The sequence below is a fragment of the Macaca nemestrina genome, chromosome 6, assembly GCF_043159975.1.
Source record: "Macaca nemestrina isolate mMacNem1 chromosome 6, mMacNem.hap1, whole genome shotgun sequence".
NCBI lineage: Eukaryota > Metazoa > Chordata > Mammalia > Primates > Cercopithecidae > Macaca > Macaca nemestrina.
In genome coordinates this window covers 138,307,574-138,326,629 of record NC_092130.1, presented here as the reverse complement: position 1 = coordinate 138,326,629, position 19,056 = coordinate 138,307,574, and the positions used below count along the sequence as shown (strand labels likewise).

General features: G+C 37.3%; 1 protein-coding gene across 3 annotated transcripts in view; it reads left to right on the top strand.

Moving 5' to 3' along the window:
• The first annotated feature begins 7,525 nt into the window (after positions 1-7,525).
• LOC105487461 (coiled-coil domain containing 152) overlaps positions 7,526-19,056 on the top strand; it is a 53,877-nt gene continuing 42,346 nt past the window's right edge. Inside the window, exons 1-3 of one of the 3 annotated variants that reach the window (XM_011750915.3) lie at positions 7,526-7,595; positions 14,204-14,292; positions 17,523-17,628. In XM_011750915.3, the coding sequence (XP_011749217.1) occupies positions 14,206-14,292; positions 17,523-17,628 (193 nt within the window). In that variant the 5' untranslated portion in view covers positions 7,526-7,595; positions 14,204-14,205. Of the gene's footprint in view, positions 7,596-11,678; positions 11,982-12,007; positions 12,399-14,203; positions 14,293-17,522; positions 17,629-19,056 lie in introns of those variants that run through there. The other 2 variants (XM_011750914.3, XM_071098977.1) reach the window with 2 other exon arrangements.

The window sequence follows — 19,056 nt, the reverse complement described above, 5'->3', positions numbered from 1 at the left end:
CATCTCATCTTTGACAAACCTGAGAAAAACAAGAAATGGGGAAAAGAGTCCCTATTTAATAAATGGTGCTGGGAAAACTGGCTAGTCATATGTAGAAAGCTGAAACAGGATCCCTTCCTTACACCTTATACAAAAATTAATTCAAGATGGATTAAAGACTTAAATGTCAGACCTAAAACCATAAAAACTCTAGAAGAAAACCTAGGCAATACCATTCAGGACACAGGCATGGGCAAGGACTTCATGTTTAAAACACCAAAAGTAACAGCAACAAAAGCCAAATTAGACAAATGGGATCTAATTAAAGAGCTTCTGCACAGCAAAAGAAACTACCATCAGAGTGAACAGGCAACTTACAGAAAGGGAGAAAATTTTTGTAATCTACTCATCTGACAAAGGGCTAATATCCAGAATCTACAAAGAACTTCAACAAATTTACAAGAAAAAGTCAAGCAACCCCACCAAAAAGTGGGCGAAGGATATGAACAGACACTTCTCAAAAGAAGACATTTATGCAGCCAACAGACACATGAAAAAATGCTCATCATCACTGGCCATCAGAGAAATGCAAATCAAAACCACAATGAGATATCATCTCACACCAGTTAGAATGGCGATCATTAGGGCCGGGCGCGGTGGCTCAAGCCTGTAATCCCAGCACTTTGGGAGGCCGAGACGGGCGGATCACGAGGTCAGGGGATCAAGACCATCCTGGCTAACACGGTGAAACCCCGTCTCTACTAAAAATACAAAAAATTAGCCGGGCGTGGTGGCGGGCGCCTGTAGTCCCAGCTACTCGGAGGCTGAGGCGGGAGAATGGCGTGAACCCGGGAGGCGGAGCTTGCAGTGAGCCGAGATCGCACCACTGCACTCCAGCCTGGGAGACACAGCGAGACTCCGTCTCAAAAAAAAAAAAAAAAAAAAAAAAAAAAAAAAAAAGACAGGAAACAACAGGTGCTGGAGAGGATGTGGGGAAATAGGAATGCTTTTACACTGTTGGTGGGACTGTAAACTACTTCAACCATTGTGGAAGACAGTGTGGTGATTTCTCAAGGATCTAGAACTAGAAATACCATTTGACCCAGCCATCCCATTACTGGTTATATACCCAAAGGATTATAAGTCATGCTGCTATAAAGACACATGCACATGTATGTTTATTGCAGCACTATTCACAATAGCAAAGACTTGGAACCAACCCAGATGCCCATCAATGATAGGCTGGATTAAGAAAATGTGGCACATATACACCTTGGAATACTATGCAACCATAAAAAAGGATGAGTTCATATACTTTGTAGGGACATGGATGAACCTGGAAACCATCATTCTGAGTAAACTATCACAAGGACAGAAAACCAAACACCACATGTTTTCACTCATAGGTGGGAATTGAACAATGAGAACACTTGGACACAGGGTGGGGAACATCAAACACTGGTCCTGTTGTGGGGTGGGGGTAGTGGGGAGGGATAGCATTAGGAGATATACCGAATGTAAATGACGAGTTAATGGGTGCAGCACACCAATATGGCACATGTATACATATGTAACAAACTTGCACGTTGTGCACATGTACCCTAGAACTTAAAGTATAACAAAATAAAAATAAAAAATAAAACTTGTTTTTACCAAAATTGAAGAAATGGGCAATGCTGGATAGAGTTCTCTATATCATATTATGCACAGTATAATGCCTTACATTATTGCAACTTTTATCAAGACTTTTTGGTCAACATATATCTCAGCTATATTCTAGTCCCTTTGGCCTTATTTAAAGAACAAAGTGTCCTTATTGGACAATATCTGTTTACTTTTGCTCAAAAACTTCAAGAATTATGATAAGCTAGATCTCTAATGATATGGCTGCAAATTGTGGAAGTCAAAAGGATAAATATCTTTGTTACTGTCTTGCTGTGTATTAGGGAAACCATCCCACCTCCCCCAAACTCATATCTTCAGACAGAAATTTTACTGGATGATTTGATCTTTCTCTAGTACTCCTTATATCAAATAATAACATCTGCATTAGTGATGGTCCAAGCCTTGAAGTTACTTCCAGTGGAGGCACGTCTTCTGAGGTTACAAACTGAATTTGGCAGCACTTATGTTAATAAAAATATGAACATCTTTGATGAAGAATACACTAGACCTTCTCAACAAATAACATAAAATAGAGTTCCCTGAAGTTTCATTTCATTCAGTGATGATGGCTCTCCTTCAAAAACAGACATTGTCATTCAATGATGCATCAAAATATCTCAAATCCTAAGTGACTGTCAAAAACAAAAACAAAAATCTCTTACAAGAATCTCAGAAGGATGGAATCCATTTTAGAGGAAAATAATGAGTTGTGTGGATTAAAAGTTCATCTTTAGGAAAACCTAAAACTACTTTCCCAAGAAGCCAGAAGGTGAAAATAGTAGTGTAGGAACCAAAGGAACAAATAAAAATGTTTAATAATTCTAACATGCAAATGGAACAGGTTGTAAGTGACTGAGAACCACTTATGGTCTCTAATTGGAATTTTGCTGAAGATTAGATTATTAACTCTCTTTAGAATTAGAAAATGGAGGCCACCATTGATAATCTTTATCAATCAAAAGTCAATTTGAAAAAAAACTTCATTGATTGTGTTAACTTAAATGTTTCCTTTAATAAGGCTTGAAGAAGAAAAAGAAAAGATATTTTTAAAGTTTCTGTGAAGAAAATAAAAGAAGCACTTAGAGTTCAAATGAAAAGTTTCCAAACTGGGCAAACATTTATAGTCTGAAATGCACAGCTTGAAAATGAAATTCAAAAGCCTCCGTTCAAACTTAGCTCCTTGAACTGCATCAAGAACATGTAATGCAACTTTGCAGAAAATTAATGCAGGAGGGAATTTACCACTTACAAGAAAGAAAACAAAAAATTTCCCAACATGTAAAAACATGGCCACATACATCTGAAGACAGCTACTACAGGGAGATGCCTGAAAGCCTGGGGGAACGAATAAGTTCCTTCTATCAAAGGAGTATTCTCTGCCATGAGAAAAACTCTAGAAAGATCGTTGGAGCTTTGTGAACTAACAGGATGTTCAAAGAGCCACGAAAAGAAAATGGTCACAATAGTCAAAATTTGGTGGAAGTAGAGTATAAGTTTCACCTTTTTCCAGGTGGCCCCTTTTGTCATTGCTGTTCCACATACAGTTCCGGGCAGAGGCCAGAGAGGATCAGGAGATCCACTGGACTCTCAGGTCCTCAGAGAAGGAGGGTTGCATTGTGAGGACTCAGGGATCTGGTGTCACATACAGGCTGACAGCTTTCACAGCTGCCGATCCTAAACATCTACAAGACATTTGACCGTGTTTTCTACCTTAAAAATAACTTTATTTCTTTTTCGTTTACTTTCAGTTATTTAATTAATGCTACATTTGCTGTTATTGAAGTTTGATAGGATCATATTTTCCCAAAATACTGTCTTGTGAATATAGGTGGTTTAAATATAATGCTTATGAACATATTATTTCAACTTCCTTGAACCCTCTAGAATTAAACAGTTTAATTGCATTAAACAGGCCACTACTTCTTAAACCACAAACCACTATTACATGACCAGGTGGAGCAATTTGAAACAGTAAACCATTTTTATATGCTAAGAGATGTTATTTAAAATACCTACAAATAACAATACTACCTCAATAAGTTTTCATTGGTTTTAAAAGCAACATGCACACACACAAACACACACACACACACTCTAGTTAAACAATTTTTGTTGGTTTGGCCCTAAATCCATAGATTAATCTGGAAGATTGGACATTTTGCAATCATTTGCTTTGTGTTTTGTAATTTCCTTTTAATCTTTGTTATTTTATTTAGGATACCCTATACTGTTTAAATATTTCTAGGTATTATGAAGTCAAACTAAGAATTTTCACTTAAAAAATTAATCTAATTTACTTATTTTATATAGATGTAAAATGAATTCATCCCAGATTTTTAATTTAGTTGTTGAGTATTCTGGATGTATTTTTCATAGGAACACTATCAGATCCTGTGATTAGGTATACCTGTAGAAGTCTATTTAAACTTCAGTGTGACTTCAAAGCTATATATTTGAGACAGAATTGTAGATTCTGTGTACCACGTATCAAGAACACAGTTTTGAAAGTATCTTTCATTTCATGTTGGAGAAGAACACTTGACCAGAAAAGAACGAGGAGGCAGTTGGTAGCTTCTGTGAGAATGATGAACAAGACTCACAGACACTTCCAAGGTCTGCAGCATTGGTGGTAGTGATTTCCTATTTCATACTTTCTTTTATGTGAGTCACACTGCATTTATTTGCCATAATTTCATTTTCATAACATAGAAATGGATCCGAGAGAGAGAGATAAAGATTCCTTAAGGCTAGTGGGCACAACCTGTGTACAGTAGAAAGATGTGGTTATAGTGATGAGAAAGCAGTTGCCTTAGGTAGAATTAACTGAATTAACAAGTAAAATGGCAAAGAAAAGAGTAGGCCTCTCATTGAGGGTTTGGGCTCATCAAACAAAATCTTGATCCTTTCTAACCTGATTAAGTGTCTTTTCAAGAAGATATGAAATCCTCAACGTTTATAGACACTCTCCTGTGTCTTATACTGCCTATTCATATATCTAGCTTCAATTTGTTCATTTTTCGCTTGTTTTGTTTTGGTTTTTACTATAATCTTTTCTGGAGACACTAATGGCAGTGCTATGAATTACTTTTTTTGTAGGAGTCAGAGGGTGAAGCACATCCGAATTGGATCTGTTCACTGTGGTCTTCTTTTTCTTTTTTTTAGTATTATACTTTAAGTTCTGGGGTACATGTGAAAAATGTGCAGGTTTGCTACATAGTTGTACATGTGCCATGGTGGTTTGCTGCACCCATCAACCCATCATCCACATTAGGTATTTCTCCTAATGCTATCCCTCCCTTAGCTCCCCCACCCCCCAACAGGCCCCAGTGTGTGATGGTCCCCTCCCTGTGTCCATGTATTCACATTGTTCAACTCCCACTTATGAGTGAGAACATATGGCATTTGGTCTTCTGTTCTTGTGTTAGTTTGCTGAGAATGATTGTTTCCAGCTTAATCCACGTCCCTGCAAAGGATGTGAACTCATCCTTTTTTATGACTGCATAGTATTCCATGGTGTATATGTGCCACATTTTCTTTATCCAGTCTATCATTGATGGGCATTTGGGTTGGTTCCAAGTCTTTGCTATTGTGTTCACTGTGTTGTAAGAGTCACCTGCCTCTACAGTTTCTCTATTTCTTTTTTAATATTGCTCAAATATTGACAACTGCATAGGAAGATATGTATACTTCTATATGTAGATGATTTTTTTAAAAAGGATTATCTCAAAAGTTATTTTATTTTGCTAACTACTATTAGGATGAATTACCAAATTTCAATTTTTCTTACATAAAAATCATTTGGCAGATGACCTCTGTAAACAAATACAACAAACTATTTTTCCCCCTTTACTTAGGCCTGCATAATGAAACTATGTTATTTTGACAGGTTTATGTAAGGGTAATTATTGGTAAACTTTCTGCAAAGTGGCTATAATTATTACCTTCCTGTATTTACCCCCTTTGCAGCTCCTGCCATCAATAGATGGAGTCTGTTCCTTCACTACTTGAGTCTGGGTGGCCTTGTACCCTGCTTTTACCAATAGAATGTGTGGAAGTTGCTGTAGGCCAGTGCTGAACCTGGTCCTCTAGAGCAGGAGTTCCCAACCCCCACACTACAGACTGGTACTGGTCAGTGGCCTGTTAGGAACTGGGCTATACTGCAGGAAGTGAGTGGCAGGTGAGGAAGCGAGGATTTATCTGTATTTACAGTCACTCCTCATTGCTTGCAATATCGCCTGAGCTCCACCTCCTGTCAGATTGGTGGTGGCATTAGATTCTCACAGCAGTGCAAACCCTATTGTGAACTGTGCATGCAAGGAATCCAGGTTGCACAGTCCTTATGAGACTCTAATGCCTGATGATATGTCACTGTCTCCTATCACCCCCAGATGGGACCATCTAGTTGCAGGAAAATAAGCTCATAATGATTCTATGTTATGGTGAGTTGTATACTTATTCATTATATATTACAATGTAATAATAAAAGAAATAAAGTGCACAATAAATGTATTGTGCTTCAATCATTCTGAAACAATCCCCCCATCCCAGTCTGTGGAAAATTTGTCTTCCATGAAACAAGTCCCTGGTACCAAAAAGATTGGGGATCACTGCTCTAGAGGGCCTTGCCTGTCTGTGATTTCTTTCTCAAGATGATTAAACTCCTTAAGAACAAGTCTGGCTGAGCCTGCTAGAGGATGAGAGACCAAGTGGCAAAGTGACAAGAGTGATCCCAACTAAGTCTCCAGAGACTGAGATCTCAACCAAGATGAGTAAAACTAGCTTAGCCACTTTCCTAACCAATAGCTAACTGCTGATGCATTAAGAACCCAGCCAAGACTAGAAAACTTGCCTAACTGATCCCAGTTTAAACCACTGACCTTAAATAGTGTGAGCTAAATAAATGGCTGTTTCAACACTGCATTTTAGAATGTTTTATTTTATCACAATAGCTTGCTGATATAGGAACTAGCATTGTTCATTTGTTCATTCTTTCTTTTATTCAACAAATATTTATTTCTGGCCTACTCAAAGCCAACCCAGGTTTGACACATTTATCCTGATCTTCAGAGGTTTGTTCTCATTTTATAATGATGAAATGGAAGGGCAGAGAGGTAAATTGACTTGCTGAGGACCACACAACTAGTAGGAGCAGAGCCAGGATCTGAAGCTAGGAATGTGGAAAGGCTCATTAACCTGCCCCCACCAACAATGTTATCACTAAGAAGGTAGGTTATGAAAAAGTTGATGTTCTCTGGAAGCAATGGAATATTTTAGGCCCAAATTGTCAAATTTATGCTCTATTATGACATCGAAGCCATCATGGATCACTTGTTTATGTACTTGAACAGACTTAAGATGAAATTTTGAGAAAAAGTCTGACTTCTTCAAGAGTACCACATAGCCACCTCCAAGTAACTGTTGACAAGGCCATTGAGAGCTGGTTAGACTATCTTATTGTCACAAAAATATCGCCCTTACCATAGACTCACTATCTAAAGTATATTTATGTCAATAAATGAAGTAGAATAACTTTACTTCCTGTCCTCATCCAAAAATACAAACTCTGCCCAGATAGCAACATTGATTCTACTCTTAATAGAAGCTCATTAAAAGATGGACTATTTATGTATCTAAATAGGATTGTTTCAGGGAAAGTAATCCAATTACTGCATGGTTTAGACTTTATTTTAGAATCATGTTCAAATTCCTCTGTCCATTTGGAAAAGGGTGGGGGTGAGTCTAACCAATAGTGTTCCATTGGGTCATAGAATGATGCATGGAATGTATTTTACCTAATCACTGCAGGAAATGCTGAGAGCTAGAGATCTACAGAACTGGAAGTCAAAGTTGCAGTTGAAGCCAAGTCCAGAAGCAGATACCGAAATATGGGAATTACACAGAGAAACCAGGGGAGGGAAAGAGTGCATCAAGAGATCAAGTAGAAGTTAAAGGTAACTCTAGCCTTTAAATGTTGCTCACAGCTAACTTTTCTTTTTTTTTTTTTTCTTTTTTTTTGAGACAGAGTCTCACTCTGTGGCCCAGCGTGGAGTGCACCGGCGTGATCTCGGCTCACTGCAATCTCCACCTACAGGGTTCAAGGGATTCTCCTGCCTCCGCCTCCCTAGTAGCTGGGATTAAAGGCACCTGCTAATTTTTTTTTCTTTTTTTTTTTTTGTATTTTTAGTAGAGATGGGGTTTCACCATGTTGGCCAGGCTGGTCTCAAACTCCCGACCTCAAGTGATCCACCCGCCTCAGCCTCCCAAAGTGCTGGGATTACAGGCATGAGCCACCATGCCCAGCCACCCACAGCTAACATTCTGATGGAGGACAGTCTCTGAGTAGATAAGATAAAAGTGAGACCTGAAGGGCTATCTGAGTAGATAAAATAAAAGTGAGACCTGAAGAGTACATTAAAATGTTAGCCCTTCAGGTCTCACTTTTATCTTACCTACTCAGAGACTGTCCTCAATCACTATATCTAAAGCATTTCCCACTCACTTTTAAAATCGATATCATAGATTTGTGTTTCTTTGCGCTTATTATAATTTTATGTATAGGTAATTTACTCATGTATTACCTATTTCCCTTTTAAACTATAAGTCCTCTAAGGTCAGAGGCCACATCTGTTTTATTTATTCCTAGTTTTCTCATAGACCTCAGGACATAGTTGGTGCTCAACAAGTATTTCTTGAATAAATAAATGTGTAATTACAGATAATCTTAAAAAGGCAAAGGAAAGAAATAAAAAATTCTAAAAGCTTTGTACGTAAAAGATCAATGCTTCTCAAACATTTATATGCACATGAACCACCTGGTAATGTTGTTAAAATGCAGACTCTGATTTAGTAGTAATGGGATAGAGAGTCTGAGACTCCGCATTTTTACAAGCCCGCAGACGATGCCCATGTTGCTGGTGCAGAGATCACACTTTGAAAAGCAGGGGCCTAGATCATGATTCATTATGATTGCCATTTCTGATCCAATCTAGCCTTTTTCGTAGAGATACTTTGAAAGTGTCTTAAAAAATTTATTTCCACCTTTACTCTCAGGCTAATGTTGAGGAAATTGCCTATTAAATTATCCAGTGCCTCCTATATGAATCTTAATGTGAAAAATTAAGAAGTTAGGGAACATGGTTCCTCCTGAGAAACTTGTATGTTTTCTCCTCTTTTACAAAAATAAATAAATAAACTAAGTAGTTAAGCCTGTATCCTTTTTTATTCCAACCATCAGGAAATTCAAAGCTAAATTTGTGGCAGAAATATAAAAACTTTATAGACCAGTGTATTTCTCTTTTATATTCTCTACTGCTCTTCAATTTCTAATTTATATTTCACCTTGTGTAGGTTTTTTCCTTTATGTAGCATTTTTAAATAAATATTCATGGAAATGAAAGTGACCTGAAATTTTAGCAGTTGGTGAATTTGATTCAACAGACAAAAAACATGGCCTAAACAGAGGTAAGAATATTGAGAGAGTTAAATAATAGGGCTGGAACAAAGGACTCAGTAGATTAGCCAAACCACTTATAAACATTTGCTGTGATATGGCAGCAACACCATAATATTTTCTTGTTGTAATATTGTCTTGTTTTCTTGTTATAATATTTTCTTGTTCAACACTATAATATTTTCTTGCTGGTGATAGTAACTAAAATAATCAAGTGAGATTCCAATGCCAGAGCAATATTGCCACTAACATATACTAGATTTCAATCCTCTGCTAGTTTCTCCTTTGAGACTGTAAGCTCCAAGGCAAAAGGAGAGTCTTTTATTTGTCTTTGCTCTCCTTAGTGCCTAGACTTGCAGCAGCTGCTGTTTTGTAAATACTTAAATATTTCAGAATGAATTAATGAGTGAAACTGTTTTCAGCCTTAAAAAATCAATGTATCACTCATTTTGAGATCCTTATGTACATAAACCAGTAGCTTCTGATTTTTTTTCAGCTGCCTAGGTACATGTGTGTTTCTCTTCCAAATCAGGGTATTTTAAAAGGATTCCAGTGTTACTTTCTTTGTTAGTATGACAAAATAATGTAATTTGTTTCTCTCTTTTGGTTTTCCAGGCAGTTTTAAAATATATATTCAATAAATCCTTGATCAATCAGAAAATAAATGTTTTCTTTTTTCCCAACTTTTATTTTGGGCTTTGGGGGGTACATGTGCAAGTTTACTACATGAGTAAATTGCATTTGCTGATATGTGGTGTATGAATGATCCCACATCCAAGTAGTAAGCAAAAATGAATATTTTCTGAGCAAATATTTGATGAATTCTGTTTCTCAGTTGGATGATAACTGATGAATAAGACTGTGAATACAACCGTAAAGGCATTCACTTTTTAAAGATGAAATCATGACAACTTCGTTTAGTTTCTCATTGAAAGACATACTTTAAACCTACTAGAATTCTTTGAAAAAAATGCTAACATCTATAAACTGGAAGATAAACTTGCGACCCTTTCTAAACTAGAAAAATTAAGCTAAACTTTTCTGATTTATTCCTGATGTGTTGGTTCATTTCTATTTTCTCTACGGTAGGCTCTATGGAGAAATATATACATATACATATGTACGTGTGTGTGTGTGTGTGTATTATATTCCAACTTTCTTAGTCTCTACATCCCAAAATCATTAGATAGTCAAAGCCTCTGTATTTCAAATGTTGGACATCCAGAAGATTTGGAAGTACAGATGAGGCAGAGGATCTAGGGAGCTCCCTCTCCACCTTACACATTCTAGTCACCACATATTTTCAAAGGACTCTTGAAATTTGCCAAGGATGGGCCTAGGTGGAACTTAATATGTACATACCTACATGCATGTGTGTGTGTGTGTATATGTGTGTGTGTGTGTGTGTGTGTGTGTATAGAAATAGTTTCTTCCCCCAAGGAGCCAATAATAAATACAACAAAAGAGGTAATACATCAATTGAGTCTTAACAAATGCCACAGAAGGCTAGCATGTTCCATAGAGTAAGGAAAGGTAGGTCACAGTTGATTGATACGATCAGTGAATGACTCATGGAGAATGTAGAATTTTAGCATTTATGGTCTTAAATGGGCTTGTTTCAAAAGTTATTATGACATGAATCACATGGAACATTTTATATTTGCTAATTGGGTAGAACCCGCAATTCAGCGGGCCTTTTTCGATATTTCTATGTGTTGCTACTAATGTTAAGGAAAGCTTACTTGAGCAGCCGAGTGAAGACTACACCCTACTATTTTCCACTTTAATCTAATTTTCTTGCCATTATGCCATACTACCTTTCAACTAGTGAAGTATGGGTTATCTTATTACTGTTCATATTTTTTCACTTGCCGAATTTTGGAGTCTATCAAAAAATCACATTAACTAAAATAAACCTCCCATCTCCCACTCAGAAAACAAAAGCAGATGAGGCAAAGTTGGCAGTGGATTCACATTCACACTATTACTGAACAACATTTAAAAATTCTAATAATTAAGATTTCTGAACGCTTACTTTAAGCAAGGATCTCCATTAAGCACCTTATAAATGCATCACTTCATTTAATGGCTCACTGCAACCTCCACCTCCCGGGTTCCAGCAATTCTCCTGCCTCAGCCTTCCAAGTAGTTGAGACTACAGGAACCCGCCACCACGCCCGGCTACTTTTTGTATTTTTAGTAGAGACGGGGTTTCACCATGTTGGCCAGGCTGGTCTCCAACTCCTGACCTCAGGTGATCCACCCCCCTCGGCTTCCCAAAGTGCTGGAATTACAGGCGTGAGCCACAGCGCCCGGCCGAGGCAGGCATTATAATTAATCTCTTATACAGATGAAGATGCTTAGGTGCATAAAATTAAGAACTTATCCACTATCACCCACGGAAAAACAGAAGAGTTGGAGTTTGAATCCACGCAAGAGCCCACGCCCTTATCATTAAGCTACCAAGATAGAACTCTGTAGATGGGAAATCGTATCTATTAACTGGCTCTGGAATTTTAAAAGTCAATTTTATAAGTTACAAAAATAGATATGGATAATTATTTATTCAGTGGCGCTGACTCACAATTCAAAACACCCAATGTGATTTATTCTTTGGTTGGGGAAACTATTATTGATCCGGTGTTGATTTGTGTTCTGGAAACCACATGAAAATACCTAAGCAGTCGCAGATGCTGAGGGGAGCTGGGCCAAGTTGGTAAGAACTGCTGGTGGTAGGAGCTCTGGCATAGTGCACAGGGCAGGCCCAAAGAGAGGCGGGCCCATTGTTGGGGGATCCGGCTTCCGGAGGAGGGGACGACATTCAGGGTTGTATCAGGCCCCAGAGGCAGCGGCAAGGGAGACTGTGAGAAACTGGGAGCAACGGCAGGTACACTCCGAACTCTATTGACGGTTCGAAATTCCCGCTTTCTCCATAGAGATGCTTTTCTTCGTATTTCCTTACAGTGCTCTGGGTCCATACAGGCTTTTCTTTTCAGACACTTCCGTCACATCCGCGGGTCCTCGGCCTCCATCCTTTGTTTTTGCTAGGCCGCTAAGGACGCTAGAAAGCAGTTCGAAACTCCCGCTTTTTCCATAGAGATACTTTTCTTCGTGTCTCCTTACAGTGCTCTGGGTCTATACAGGTTTTTGTCTCAGGCACTTCTCTCACATCCGCGGGTGCTCGGCCCCATCCTTTATTTCTGCTAGGTCCCTAAGGACACTAGGATGCCGCGGAGGGAGCCAGGGGACCCAACCTTCAGGACTGAGAGTGAATTCTTGAGGGGAGGCGAGGAGGGAAGAAGAGGTGAGCAGAGCGTGGGGCGGGCGAGCGGCAAAGGAACAACCGTGTGGGGTAGGGGAGAGGAGGAGCTGTGGGACTCAAGCCAGCAGACAGGAGGACCCAAAAGGAAATGGAACTGTCACTGTCCTGTGGGGATGGTTGAAGCCAGCAGGCAAGAGGACAGAGAAGGAAATGGGACTGTCACTTGCCTGTGGGGACGGCTGAAACTGAGCCTTGAAGGTCACAAATCAGTCTATCCTGCTTACTAAGGAATTTTACAAGCACTGAATCACCAGCTTGTCACCGAATTTCACAGGGCAAGACTATATTCACTGAAAGGATCTTGACCTAGAAAATCAGAAGAGCAGACGATTAAGATACCTAGAAATGAATTGCCTGGCTCTGCCAGTATGGCAAAAGGGCTATCATGCAATGATAGCAAATGGAATATTAGTGATGGTTTTGTAAGGAAATAACAGGGTCTTATTTGGGGGAAGAAGTTGAGAGAAAATCAAGCTCAAATTTAAATGTATTTATTTCAAGAGCCAGATTTTGAGACAAAACCCTAGTAACACCTTTTATATTTAAAAGGTTAGGTACCAAAAAAAAAGTTGGGGGTGGAGAGAGCTTCCATTAACTACTTCAGATTACCATATAGCACTATTAAAAAATAACAGTACTATCAAATAGCAATTATTTTTAATTATTTTTAATTATTTTATCATGGGAGGCTATTACAAATATTTTTCTGCTGTAAGGATCAAGTTTTAACTATTTAAGGGATTTTATATATAGTTGTACTTGCATATATCATATATAAGATAATAATTTGAGATAATGATTCAAGAAACAAAATATGCAGCTAAAATTCTCTGAAATTTAAAAACCATTAATAATTGCTAACGCAAAATAATATTTCAAAAGAAGAAAATGAGATATCTTGATGAAGTAACATATTGTCAAGCAATGTCTGTTTGGGTTAACTTCCTTTTAAACAATAATATGCCCCCAAATTGCTTTGAGTAACTACATCAAGAATTTTACTTACATTTTACTTTAGACTAGTTACCACTTTCACACACCATACCTGGGTTCATGTTTTTTCCTCAACCTAACATCCCTAAATTTCAAACTTGTATTTTCGCTTTCTTCTTTGCTAGAGAAAAATCTAAAGACAAGTGTCTCATACTTGTTTACATTACATCTGAAGATGTAAACTCATCCAGTCAGAACAGATAAACTGACTTTTGCAAAGTAACTAGCATTTACATTCTGGGATTCTGAAGAATTTCTTATGATTGGTTTCATAGGACTAAAACTGAAACTCTCATTCTTCAGCAGTTAGCTGGCTATCCCCAAAGGTTAATCCCTTATACAAAACTACAAGACAATAGAAACGCAGAGAGATTGCTTTGAACACATTAATTTCCATGTGTCCTTTATTTACCAGTTTACCAAACAAAATATAAGAAATAAGCATAACAGCTGAAAATATTTGTGACATGATAGTTAAACAAGTATTTTTAACATCTTAAGAATAATTACAGTTAAAAGTCATGCCTCAGATTTAATATTGCATTAGGTTTTAATGCATTAAGGAAACAAATCTAAATAAGTCAACTGGGGTGTGGGTGGTAAGGAGTGGAAAAGACAATGCATTTGACCACTGTTAATATTGGTTATAACAAAAATTCTCTGAGTGCAATGGAGCCCAAGTAGATGCCCTATGAGTTGAATATAGAAATATTAGTATTTGAGCTATGAACACTATTGTGGTGCTTTAGATCTTATTTATTTATTTAACACTATCTACTGTTTACTACTTTCAGACATGGACCAAAGCAGTGAAGGATGTATGAAAAAGATTAGCAGTGTGAATCTTGACAAACTTATTAATGACTTCTCACAGATAGAAAAGGTATGTAAAGATAGAAAACAATTGTAGTATATAGGGATACATGGAACAGATTTTGCCAAGGAAAGAAGTTGGGAAGAAAGAAAAATGTACCAAAAAATGATCAAGATAATAATATATTTTGCTATGCTCTTCTCTCTCACTTCAAAAATCCATGTTTAAAATATATCTGGCTTTGACTCATTTATACTAATACATCAAAATGTCCCTAGGACAGGGGAACAAATAATTTATGTACTTTTGCCAAAGTTAAACAGAAAATGCATATAGTAGTCCCCTTATCTGAGGTTTTGCTTTCTACAGTTTCAGCCACCTGAGGTCAACAGTGGTCCAAAAATATTAAATGGGAAATTCCCAAAATAAACAATTCATAAATTTTAAATTCTGCACCATTCTGAGTAGCATGATGAAATCTTCCATTGTCTCTCTCAGTCCTGCCCAGGATGTGATTCATCCTTTTGACCAGTGTATCCATGTTATATAGACCACTAGTCTATTAGTCCCTTGGTAGCCACCTTGGTTATCAGAAGCATGAGTACAGTACAATGAGATAATTTCAGAGAGAGAGAGACCACATTTATGTAACTTTTACTACAGTATGTTGTTCTATTTTATTAGTAGTTATTGTTATTAACCTCTTACTGTGCCTAATTTATAAATTAAACTTTATCATAGTTAGATATGTAGAGGCAAAAATATAGTATATATAGAGTTCAGTACTATCTGTGGTTTCAGGCATCCACTGGAGGTCACGGAACATATCCCTCCATGGATAAAAGGGAATTGCTATACTTGAAAGCCTACATTGTCCAGGCCAGGCGCGGTGGCTTACGCCTGTAATCCCAGCACGTTGGCGGGCAAATCACGAGGTCAGATCGAGGCCATCTTGGCTACCATGGTGAAACCCTGTCTCTACTAAAAATACAAAAAGTTAACCAGGCATGGTGGCGGGCTCCTCTATTCCCAGCTATTTGGGAGGCTGAGGCAAGAAAAGGGCGTGAACCCGGAAGGCGGAGCTTGCAGTGAGCCAAGATCGCGCCACTGTACTCCGGTCTGGGCGACAGAGCGAGACTCCGTCTCAAAAAAAAAAAAGAAAAGAAAAAGAAAGCCTACATTGTCCGTAAATTCAGGAATGGTTTTAGTAAACATTGAAGTAAATGCATATTTCAATCTGTTATTATAACTACTCATTTTTTAGTATTTCCTATTCTATCTGTTCCATTTTCCTTCTCTTTTGCCTAAAAGCAAAGCCATTTAAAGTCTCTCTCCCCAACTCTGGACAAATGGTAGACCAAACCCACAAGTGTATATTGGGTTTATCCTCCCCCCTCTGCCTTCAACAGCTGTTGAAAAATGTAGATGGTTAAATGAAAGAATTGGGGAGTGACTTTGTGAAGCAAGAGTGGGAGGGAGACTACTTCTATTTTCTCTTCTTTTCTTATAATTCTTTTCTATTCCTTCTTTTCCTCAGCACGCACACACACACACACACACACACACACACACACACACACACACACAAATGTCATAATGAAAGAATTTTTATGATCGTGGGTATTTTGAAGTAACATGAACTTTTTTTAAACAGTGAAGTTAAGTGTTCTTAACTGAGTGATTCCTAATATAACAAGAGATAAAAGAGAAAGGAATAAGCATTTTTGGTGGGAAAGGAGTTAGTGCAATGATTTTGCAAATTAATTTGGAAATATCTGTCATATTCTTAAACACTTTAAATAAGAAATAATGGTTCATTTTTGAAGTGATGATGGTATTGTGGCCATATTTTGAAACAGTCATCTCTTGGAGATACATATGGATGGTAACATTAACAGATGAAATAACATAATGTCAGAGAGTTGCTTTGAGATCAGTTCAAAAGTGGTGAGACTCGGGAAGTGGATAGAGATACAGATGACATAAGACTGTTCATGAGTTGATTCTTGAAGCTGTTTGAAGAGCATATGGAGGCTTATACTATTCAAAAAAACACCCAAGAGATATGGTCAAGAATGTTTATTCATTACAAAAAGTAGAATATGGCCTCTCTCTCTTTCTCTCTCTCTCAGTAAGAGACTGGTTAAATAAATTACAGCATATTCAAAAATGAAACTCAATGTAGCTGTTAAAAAGAATGAGGTAGGCCGGGTGCGGTGGTTCACGCCTGTAATCCCAGCACTTTGGTAGGCCGAGGCAGGTAGATTGCCTGAGCTCAGGATTTTGAGACCAGCCAAGGCAACATGGTGAAACCCTGTCTCTACTAAAATACAAAAAATAAGCTGGGTGTGGTGGTGTGCACCTGTAATCCCAGCTACTCAGGAGGCTGAGACAGGAGAATTGCTAGAGCCCAGGAGGCGGAGGTTGCAGTGAGCCAAGATTGCCCCACTGTACTCCAGCCTGGAAGACAGTGTGAGACTTCGTCTCAAAAACAAAAGCAAAAACAAACAATGAGGTAGATCTATGTGGGTTTACATGACATCATCTCCCAGATAATAGTACTAAGCGGAACATCCAAGGCACAGAACAGAATATAATATGATTTCTTTCTATAGCTATACAGTCATAAAATATTTTGGAAACATATATAAGGAATTGTTAACCATGGGACTGAGAGTTGAATAGTTAGAAAGAAAATGGTTCAAGTTAGATCATATTTTTACTTTTCGTTTATAAATGCTAGTCTGTTTTAATATTCTACCATGTTACTTTTTCATTTAAAAATAAATTGGGAAGTGGGCTTATTTAAAATACAGTCATACATTGCTCAATGACAAGGATATGTTCCGAGAAATGCATTATTCGGCAATTTGGTCATTGTGTGAATGTTATGGAATATATTTACACAAACCTAAATGGTGTAGCCTACTACACACCTAGGCTTTATGGTATAGCCTATTGCTCCTAGGCTACAAACCTGGACAGCATGTTACTGTAATGACTATTGGAGGCAATTGTAACATAATGGTAAGTATTTGTATATCTAAACATAGAAAAGATACAGTAAAAATATGGTATAAAAGATAAAATTGGTACACTTGTAGAGGGCAACACCACTATTATATATGCAGTCTGTTCTTGATCAAAATATCTTTATGTAGTACATGACTGTATATGTATTTTTTATTAGACTTTCAAATATTAAGTGGTTTGTATTTTCATTAGTCTGTATATACTTAATAAAAAATTAAACTAGCAGCATTGATTTGTTAATAATAAGTATTCTATTTCTTCTACAGAAAATGATAGAAACCAATGGAAAGAACAATATACTGGATATTCAGCTGGAAAAGACAAACTGTCTATTAAAAGTAATGCAAGCAAAGGAGGTCTCAATTAAAGAAGGTTAGTTATTTGCTGCCTGAGGAATGCTAATTCTAATGAAAGTGTTTTTCAGTACAACAGTGATTGATATTACACCATATATTTGTAAAATATTTTAAGTCCACATAGAGCTTTCCAGACTATCATCTCATTTATATCCTTATTATAGCCCTGAAAGACATGTAAGATGGGTATTATTACTCTGCCTCACCAATGAAGAAACATAGAATGAGACAAGTTAAATAATCTTTCTGAGGCCGCTCAACTTTCTGAGGTCAAAAGAAATGTCCAATTGAAGTCTCAATACAGGCCTATAAAAACCATGGGGAAAATAATTAAATTGAATTTATACCTTATAATTACATCAAAATAAATGTCAAATGTGTCAAAAATGTGTGTTAAAAGGGAAGTTGTACAAATATATTGATTTGCTCTGTCAACTGAGAGGGCCTAGAGGCAATAATTCCCCACTGACATTGAGCATTTCTGGTTCCCAGATCTTGGTTCCTTACACCATTCTCTAATAAAAGGAACCAAGATTTTTTTGAGACATGGCTGATTATAACACTGGGGCAGGAAAGATGCACAATAAGCTTCAAGTATCTTATAAGGGCAGAAAGTAAGAAAGTCCTCAAAAAGGAATAAACAAACAAAAAGCACCCCACAGTGATGGGAGTATGTTAAAAGGGAGATAAAAGCCAACTGAAAGAACCAATGCTGGAACAACCTGAGCTAGCCCAAAGTGTAAAATAAACATCCATGAATCCTTACTGATATAAATAAATGATTTAATAAATAAGCAATTGGGGAAGAAGAGACACATCTTCTGTGCAGAAGAATTGCAAATGACTTTTGTAGATATTTTGCCCTCAAGGAGGAAGAGCACGGCTCCACACTCATTAATCGTGGGCTCAGTATAGTCAGTTTCTTTACTATAGTGAAGACACAGTATGAAAAGGGTGAGGGTAGGGGAAAAGTAACTACAAAGTGGAGAAGCCTGACAAATACTACCTCAGTTACATGATTAAGGTCAACATAAATAGTTATATCATATTGATAGTATATACTCTTGATATGATATGATAAAGATGGCACTTCTGTGGTCTTCTTCCAAAAACCCATAACCCTAGTCTAATCATGAGATAAATATCAGAAAAATTCTCATAGAGAGACATTACAAAATACCTGATCAGTATTTGCAAAACTGTCAGAGTCATCAAAACTAAGGAAACTCTGAGAAATTATCACAGCCAAGGTTTGAAGATACAGCCCTAAAAAGTAAAGTTTATTAAAAGTTAAAAAGATGAAACCACAGAAAAACTAGAAGAGAGATGTAGGGTTTTTATTTTTAAAATGGAGAATGCCTTTCTAAGTGTATGACACAGCATATGGAAACAATAAAAGAAAGGATTTGTACTTTTGACTCTAAAAAATTAATAACTTTTTGGA